The 9,727-nt window shown below is 39.9% G+C and overlaps 1 protein-coding gene across 2 annotated transcripts in view; it reads right to left on the bottom strand.

Moving 5' to 3' along the window:
* Nucleotides 1-7,305: 7,305 nt before the first annotated feature.
* Nucleotides 7,306-9,727, bottom strand: part of SHCBP1 (SHC binding and spindle associated 1) — a 31,903-nt gene continuing 29,481 nt past the window's right edge. For both annotated transcript variants that reach the window (XM_037878066.2, XM_043526394.1), the window contains exon 13: nucleotides 7,306-9,122. In XM_037878066.2, coding sequence (XP_037733994.1) covers nucleotides 8,800-9,122 — 323 coding nt within the window. In that variant the 3' untranslated portion in view covers nucleotides 7,306-8,799. The remainder of the gene's footprint in view (nucleotides 9,123-9,727) is intronic.

Raw genomic sequence — 9,727 nt, 5'->3', positions numbered from 1 at the left:
TGCAAGAGCTGGTTTTAATTAGAATTCTCAGTGTGGGATGGAACAGCTTGATTACCTCCAGGGAACATGGAACTGGAAATGTGCCAGCAACAACAGGCTGACTAGTCTGGAATGTAACAAATGACAAACGCTTCTATAATGGACACAGACTAATGATGTAGGGATTGACTCTTCCCTTCTCATTGGTCGTGAATCGTATCTTACTCCACAGACATCCCCACTGGCTTCAGCAGGACGGCTCACCAAGTGGGGTATTATTAAATGTGAGTAAATGGGGAGCAAAGTCTGGGCTTTAAACATGCTCTAGTTGAGTAGGTGCTAGTGAGTTGGAGATGAAGTGGGAAATGTCAAATTTAAAGCATATTTCTACTCTGAAAACGATGTAACCTGTTTACTCATCGGGGCTACGATTTAGGAAAGCTCTTAAGTGCTGTCCTGAATAGGGATGCTTTCCTTGGGTGAACTCAGCCCTGTTAAAGGGATGAATGCAAGCCTTATGAGCAAAGGCTGAAGGAACTGGGCATGTTTAGTTTGGAAAAGAAGAGATTGAGGAGGGATATGATAGGGTCTTCAAATACTTTAAAGCCTGACATAAAAAGATGGAGAAAAGATGTTCTCTCTTGCCCCAGAGAGCAGGACTAGAGGCAATGGGTTCAAACCACAGCAGAGCAGGTTTAGATTAAGTCTCAGGAAAAACTGAGACTGTAAGAACAGTAGGACAATGGAACAGACTGCCTAGGGAGGTTGTGGAAGCTCCTTCACTGGAGATTTTCAAAAGGAGGGTGGATAACCATCTTAGATGGTTTAGACACAACAAATCCTGCACCTTGGCGGGGGTTAGACTAGAGGACCCTTGTGGTCCCGTCTAACCCTGTGATTCTGTCTCTTTACTTCAGTGACAAAAATAAAAGTTTACTACTTTTTACTCCTGTTAGCCCTGCAGTTAACAGAGTGAGTGGGTTTCTATTCCTTCTGGTGAATCAGCCGAAGCAGTCACTAAGCTCCAATTACAGATCCAAATAATTACACCTGTCCAGACTCTGACAGCAATGGTTGTTGGCACCAGCGTCATAAGAAGTACAATCCATAATCAGCGGAGTTGCACAGTTCTCATCCAGGGCATTATTTGGTCTGCTGAATCTTTATCACTAGAGGTGACATTCAATTTATTAGCAATAGTAGTAATCGGTGACCTTTGTGCAAAAGCTCTTGGAGTCTAGAAAACAGGGGTAGAGATCTTGCAAGATTTTCCATTACTTCTTCCTTCAGGTCAAGCTGGAGGTATGACAAAAATAAGCCTGTTGTATTATTGGGGAGGAGTGAGAGCCTGAACAGAATAGCCTCCATGTTAACACATTTCTGCAGTTGTGATGAGAAAGCAGATAAGATTAAAAAAAGTGATAAAGAAGATGTGCAACCTCCATAAAATCTTTGAGGCGATGCCTTTATTCCTTTTGTGGAAAATGATTATTTACAATTTGGGGCTTTGAATGCCATATCTGATGCAATCTGATCAGATCCAAATTATCTCTTGAAAGGGAGAAAATATTGTCTGGTAATTTAGAGCAGGAGACAGCCAGCATTCCTTGGTTTTATCCCAGGCTGCACTATGGTTTTGCTCTTTCACTTGGGCAAGTCATGTAACTGATCCATGCCCTAATTCCCATTTGTGAAATGGAGATAATACTCATCTACCTCTGAGACATCTATAATTGTACTTTGAGATCCTTGGATGAAAGGTAATATATGAAAGTGCAAATTAACACCGCTGTCTGACATCCGCAGATGAAAGTAGCTATGGAAGTGCCGCCGCTGCTGCTAAATGGAAATGAAAAGCAACAGGTAAGAGAAAATTTTCCTGAGTATGCTGTGGATTTCTTTGCCAACAGCCTCCACTCCTAAATGCTCATGCAACACAGGAATAATAATATCTAGCTCTTATTACTGGCACACCTCTGAAGTAGATGAGTGTTGTTCTCAAGGTCACACAGCAACACCAGGGTAAAGCCTGGGACAAAAGCTGCTCTATGCCTAGACAATACTTTTTTACCATTTAAGAGACATTTTGGACCTGATCCTCAGATGGTATAAGCTGGCAAAGCTCTAGAATCTGGCCCATTTTCTCCTAAAATAGGATTTTTGCAGTTATAGAACACTCATTTAGACAATATCAGCTCTCCCCTCTCACTTTGGCCTTCCAGACAGCCAATGAATGTTTTATGAAGAAAGGAGGTGGGTGTTGAGCTATTGGTTATAACAAAACCTAGATCAATTTCTCTTTGCTTGCCATCTGGTTTTGGTTGTTTTTTTTTTTTGTTACAAGGAAAAGCTAAGTGAATTTTTTTAATTGCCTAAACTGTGAAGTGATATATACCCAGTTATTGATCTCTTTTAACTGACCCTTGTTAATCATTTACTGAGTTTTAAAACAGAAGCTCCAGCACTATTGATTTGACTCAAAAGGCTGTTCATAAGCCTTAGGCACACAGCTATGGTTGTTCCAAACAGAAGATATTTTATATGTCATTTTTATTGACCTAGATGAAGACACGTAAATATCAATGGTTAGTTATGAGTGGCTGTACTGACAAGGGATCGTTTGGGAAGAAAGGACTTACAGAAAACAAGAATATAGATCCAACTGCTGTCAGGAAGAAGAAATTAATATAATTCATCATGCAGTAATGGCTATGGCTCAGGACGATTGAGCATGAGGAAAGGTGGATGTGCTGGCTACATTTATCCCCTCATGGAAATCCCAGCATGACTATATTATCTCTATTCAATGAAGAGACACTGTGCATATCAAATAATCACTGTGAAAATCCTCCCTGAGGCCTCGATTCCACAAGCAGCTTGGAGCCCACCTTTGTACCTGTATGGAGCCCCACTGACTTCTACATGTATCAGGTCAGTGCAATTGACTTCAGCTGGTGCAGGGTCCACATTGAGTAGCTTACAAGACTGGTGCCTTAGATTACAAGCTCTTTAGTCAGGCACTGAGGCTACCTCTGGTGTCTGGAGTGCATAGCCCAGCAGGGCCCTGATAGATGCTACTGTAATATAAATATTTAGACTCCTGACTGGTTTTGCATGCCCCCAATCTGAGGTGAGGGACACAGAGTTAAAGAGAACAGTCAGTAACACTGCTTGGTTCTAGTCAGCTAAGAGGTTTGATTGTTATTTATGTTGTGGTAGTGCCTATGAGCCCACATCATGGCCCAAAACCCCCATTGTACTAGGCATTGTACACAGCTCGAGCAAAAAAAGGCAATCCCTGCCCCCAAAGAACTAAGTATAAGGTAACAGGTGGATGTAGAAAGATGGGGAAGCATGAAGAAACAAGCAGACACTATGGGATAGCAGGAAAGGCAGTGGTCTCAGCAAACCACCAGCCCAAAAGAGGCTCCTCCTTTCTGAAGGATTTGTCCCTTCAAAGCACAACTGTGGCTTTAGGTGATAACTTTTAAACTGGGAGGCAGAGGATTAAATTCTTTTAAAAAGAGCTTGTGTTTCATTTTCTGGGCAAGTGAGGCATCCAGTAATCATAGGTCTTAAAAATACAGTTAAGGATAGCTTGCTGGGTCTTTGGCTAGTGTAGGTCCCTGGCCTCTCCCCAATGACTCCATTCCTCTTTAAATTCCTTTTAATGGTTAATTACCTGGTTTGGAATCTGATATCACATCAATTCATATCAGCTCCCTCTCCCTGGAGCCTTTTAGAGTACAGCACGCACTAGAGCACAATCTTTTCTTTCTTGGCTGAAAGTATGGTGGAGCAGAATTATCCCCGGCAAAATACTGTCACAGGTTTGGACACATACATTTTACATCCATTGAAAGAGTTACAGAAACTGACCCAATGTTCTAAATTAGGAAAAACCCTCTCTGTAATATGGAATTACAGTGTCCATTTTAAACAAAGCAGGTATCCAAAAGAAGAAGTGACAATTGGAGTAAGAAGGACACTCTTTTGAAACACACATTAGCCTGGGCACATAGATTGAGGAGGCAATTCTTTGTTAACCTTTGTTAGCCCATTCATGGGGAAGAGCTAAAGGAAATGTATGCTGCACATTTAATACAGATGCTATGATGAAAAGCCAAAATGCTCATTTACCTTTTGCATCTCAAAACAGGATTTGTTTCACTGACAATCGTATTAAGATATAAGCACAAAACCAGGAGTAATTCCTTTCATTAATTTCAATGTTACCTATGGAAATCAGAATAAAATTATATTTTAGCAGCGTTGACACAAAAATAATGAGATGGTTAGTGCTGCAAAAATTAAAACCTTATTTCATAAATAGTTCATGTGATTAGAATCTATTTCCCAAGCCTGCAACTGAGTATCCCACAAGGATACTAGACCCAAAACAGACCCACAGATTTACTGAGACTGTAGTTTACATATATGTGGAGCCCTACAATAGTCCTGGGTGATAAAGTTAAGCAAGCAGGTTGGTGCCAAGAAATTTTTGCAGACAAAATATCACCTACAAAGACTGTGAATTAAAGGCCAGCTAACAGTATTTTATGAAGTACACTTGACTTAACAGAATCATTTACTTACACCTGCAGTGTTTTGTGTGTACCATAAAAAAGTGAGGTAGAATTCCAATTCGCACTGTTATAATTTATTAGTCTCTGATTGGATTCACTTTTTTTAAAAATAGTTCTGAAATTCAGCACATTCTTTATACTCTAATAAAAGTTCATCTGAGTACTGAGCTGCACGACTAATCGTTTATCAAGGGCTGAGTACATAAAGATTCTCCTTAAATGTAAATACGTTTTGTCCTAGACTAAGATGCAGAGGTTTTGAGCTGCATCTTGTTTTTCTACAGTGGCTGAGCGGGAAGTTTGTATGTATTCAAGTTTCTTGCCACTCTGTACTCTCACTTTCTCCTTTAAAAACTGAATCTACTCACACCATTTTCACTCATCTGCAAGCTGCTCATTGAAATGAAATCCAGGTTTAGTAGAAGGAAGTGGCTTACGGACATGTCCTCCATAGTTTCCGTTACAGGAGCAGCTTAACCCTTTGGATGGGCAGTAGGACACTATCTCATATGGCCCCCTATACCATACTATTGGAGTCTCACTCTCTTTAATGTATTTATCCTCACCACCCCTCTGAGGAAAGGAAATGCATTATCTCCCTTTACAGGTGGGGAACTGAAACACAATCAGGAGATCTGGGCTCAACTCCTGACTAACAAGAACTTTGACAAGCAACCTCAGACAGTTACTTAATCTGTCTCTGCCTTGGTTTCCCAGGTGTATAGGATACTTCAATTCTCCCAGTCTATGGGTCTTTAGATTTTAAATTCATCAGGGCAGTGACTATCTCCTACCAAATGTATGTACAGAACCTTGCCTAAGAAACGTTAGGGGCTCTAGGGAAGCGATTGCTACGCTGGCCAGGGAAACTCCCGAGAACAGTGCTTGTTAAGAGTGCTAGTGTCTAGTTTGTGTACATACTGCCTAACCATGCCAAATACCCCCATACAAAACCACTTTGACTCGTCAAAGCTTGAAGACTGTTTATTGCACCATCAGTCCCTGTCTACAAAGGCCAAGGCTTAACAGGATTTATGTTTAAATATAGTCGATAAAAGCCTGTTGAGGTAGTATTGTGCACCTACTCTTGCTCAGCCCCTTTAAAGGATTGCAATGAATAGGGGAGCAGGGCAGAGCGAGGGTTACCGAAAATGTTTTCTGGCCTGGCTAGCAAAATGGCTAAAGCCAATCCTGTACCCCACCCTAAGCACACAACTAAACGATCCTTGTGTAAGAAGAGGTAGAATCAAGGAAGGAGGAAAGGCATACACTCTTGGGGGAATGGCCACATCAACTACAGTCAACAAGCCAAAGGCTGGAGGCCACGGCTGAGGTTCCTAGGTTTACATTAAATGTTGTTACCTCTTTACTAGAGTGAACTAGTTTTCAAGGGTGCTGTGTTCTGCTCCCTTTGAAATTAATGGGAGTTGAGTGAGGCTAAGACTGAGCTTTTAAAAATCCCACCAGAAAACATCTTGTGCCTGGATCAAACAAGAGAGCAGCCCTCCAAAGATTTACTTTTTTGGCAGCAAGATGCCATCACACCGCTGTTCAGCAGTGTCAGCAAGAGTACTGGGGAGGTAGATTCTAAACTGGGATGCAAAAAGATAAGTCACACTATAAAGCTGTGAGAATATGTTCCTATACCATATATGTCTCACTCTCTCCTTCCCCATCTTATAGGGACTCATTTAGAGAGACGAATTTAGAAGCCAGTGGCAAACTGCACAGCTTGGTGAGTCAACACATACACAAGCAATTGTTCTGGCCCCAGTGAAAAGTTCTTGCTTCCTCCTGTTTAAGCATACCTACCTCACAGAAAGCAATCTGTGAATGGAGGGCTACCAAAGGTAAAATGAAGAGGCTTTCATGTTTCTTGGGCAGACACACGTATGGACTGAGAGACGACTGAACTCTGAGGAGCAAACCAAGTTCTATAGGTTAGACAGCCTGTATCCATGGACTATTTAGTGCTTTGAGGTTTAGAAGTACTACACAGATGCTAAATAGCAACCCACCATTTTACGACTTTAGTTTCTGTAACAGGCAAAAAGGACAAAGGTCTTCTGACTCAAATGGCAATACTCCGCTTTCCCATTTGCTCTCACTACACATATGGACCTCCATTGGCATCAGCTCTGGTCTCTGGCATCCAAAAAGCAACTGAGTAGTAAAGCAAGCATGTTTAGAGAATATTGTTTTAGTAGTTTACCTCCATACCCTTAAAAAAAGAGGCAAGATGTCAGACATTAAATAGCTTTAAAGTGAACCGTAGGAGAGAAATACCACCTCTAAACCAGCAAATTTGAAGAAACAAATGGGGGGGGGGGGACCACAGATCTACAGCCTTTTTGTGCCAATTTTTAATTAGGAACACAGATTAGAAATTAGACATAGAACCTGCTATGTGCATAAACCTCCATGAAGAGTAAAATGGTCTGTGTGACATGTATTATTTAGAGATAGACTACTGAGTCTCAGAGTTAAAATATACCAGATATATGTACCCTATATATAATCAAACCAGATATATAATCTTAGGCCATGACAAAATTTCCATATATTTGTTGACTAGCAGAAATGCAAGGCTCTGTGCTTAATGAATTAAGATAACTGGAGTGAAATTGGGATCTGTGTGGCATTTAATTCTCAGTAACAATCAATGGAAATTAAATATTAATTTGCGTGTCTTAAGTGGAAAAGCATGCAAAAGGTGGGATAAGAAAGCAGGGAACAGCAGTAAGTTTTCTATATTTCTATTGACAGTGCAAATTACAGTAAGCAAACAGAATGCTGACAAAAATCTATACGTTTTTCTTTTTCCTTGGCACCAACGACTAATTGCATAAAACAGATTAAGGTATTTAATTACCACTTGACTGAGGTTGGAGTGGAGTGAAGAGTGTTAAATAGTCAAACCCACATCAATTTTTCAACAAGCTATGCATTTCATTTCTTGTTTTACATTGTGTTAAGCTATCTTCTGAAGTTTTCTGCAGCGTAACATTGAAAATACTTTATCATCCCTTTATCAGCAAGCTGTGTTATTTTACACCTTACAGGACTTTCAGGTCCTCACTCTCCCTGCTAGTATTCCCTTACACACATTCTAAATTACAAAAAAAGCAAATCTGTAGATCTTAAAGGACAACAGGATGCAGAAAGTTAATAAGCTATTACACCAGAAAGATGCTTTAGCAGTTATGGGACTAAAGTCTCACTCACGCAGTCAGTGCAAGTTTTTCTTCAAGTGAGGACCAAGTAAGAACTTGGGAGCTGACTCTTTGTCTTCCATTCACCTTGTGGAGCACAGAGGTGAATGCCTGGTGGGATTAGATCTGATATGCTTTGCCTTTGTTTTATTGATAAAAATTCCCCATGGGCTGGAGAAAAAAATTCCAGTTGAAAACTACATTTGTGATAATATTCCATTCCTTTCTAAGAGTATGGTCTGATGTCACAAGTAACATGTTTTATTACTTAAAAAGCATTGTGTTAACATCTAAAAAATATGACAAATACAAACATGTTACTTTAATTCCTTTTCATTTGGAAATTGTTGCAATTCAAAACACTATTATGGCTAAAGAAAAGGGTACACTGATATTTTTAGCACTAGGCAGTACAAGTTACATGCACACACACATTGCTTTGAGCAATACCATCTTTTCAGATGTTCAATAGATTTCCTAATAAATCCGGTAACTATAATACTGGTAACCCCCAATTTCTTAATAAATAAGTGATTGAGTAATACCCTAATTATAAAAAAGCCTTTATTAACATACAAATGAAGTACTATGCCAGTATTACATGGAAGTCAGAACCACTTCAGGCACAGTTAAGAAATAGCATGGAGGGAGCTATATGGTTGCAGCTGTTGTCCACCCTCCCCTCTGGTGCCTAGGCCTTTTTAAAAAAAGTGTTTTATATTTAGTAGCTAAATAAATACTATAATAAAAGTGAAGTACATGGCTGGTAAAGGAAAAGCTTGTGGATCAGCAATGTCCATAAAGGTTTCCACGTTGGAGTTCTGTTTTCTACATTTGCTGCAAGGAAGCAACCTCACATGTGCAACATGCACACTGTTAAAAAGAATAAATATTCTTGAATTTCATCACATTCTAGCAACATAATGGAAGGCAGATGAGTCAGATTAACTTCTCTCAAAGTAGCAGTGAACATAACAGCTTGTGCAAATTGCCTACCCTAATTGCATTTCAAGTCAGGACAGTCAGAAGAGGAACGTGCCAAAACTTCCTTTCCCATTTCGTTTGAACTGATTTCCCACGATAGAAACAAACATTTCCTGAGACATTAAGTTGTCATCAGCCTCTGTGATTCCCAGTTCACTCAGCCTTTTCTTGTGCATCTGGCTCTTCTTTACAGAGGTAGCAACAAGTTCATTTGCAATTTCATAATTGCCTGCAGTTTGTTCAGACATCTCAGCTCTCTCATGGAGCTCCAGTTGACCTGTTGCACATTCATGTAGCTCTTCATGTCCCAAATCTTCTACATTGTCTGTCCCACCGTTTGACTGGATAGTCTGTATATTTCCTAAATCCGAAAACAGTGATGAGGTTATTACAGACTGTGCAGATGCCTGGAGGAGCTGAACTAATTAAAGTGTCAGATTCGGAATACTTTGAAATTTAGGGGTTTTCTTTAAGTCTTATTAAACAATGAAAATATTCCCCATATTGCAATAACTTTCAAGTATTACATAGTTCAGCTACATCAGCTCTTGTCAATAAGAGCTAATTCTTCCAATGCAAACACAAAGGTACAGTACATATAGCACAAAGAACAAAGTCAGGTGGCAACTGAGATATCCAATGACAATCCAGCATGAAGAGTTAAAATGCAAGAAGAAGTTTTCAAGGTGATTGCCACTGGAAACAGCAAAGTGGCAATGAATATTTTATGAAAAGTTCAGAGAAAAAAATTCATCAGCTTCCTCCTACCACCCCTTTGGGATGCAATTTTAATGATAGCCCCATATATTCCAAGTATACGAGTGTGATGCTTAAGAAAGAATCTGGAGACTTAAATAAATTACTCAGAGACAGTCAAGTATTTGAGAGAGAGACAGCTGAGTGGGGATAAGATATTGCAACTGAGAGCTTAGTATCTTTCTTTGAAATAAGACATGGAAAGTACAG

This window comes from Chelonia mydas, chromosome 12 (genome assembly GCF_015237465.2).
Source record: "Chelonia mydas isolate rCheMyd1 chromosome 12, rCheMyd1.pri.v2, whole genome shotgun sequence".
Taxonomy (NCBI): Eukaryota; Metazoa; Chordata; order Testudines; family Cheloniidae; genus Chelonia; species Chelonia mydas.
The sequence above is the reverse complement of the archived record's forward strand: the minus strand, read 5'-3'. Positions and strand labels throughout refer to the sequence as shown.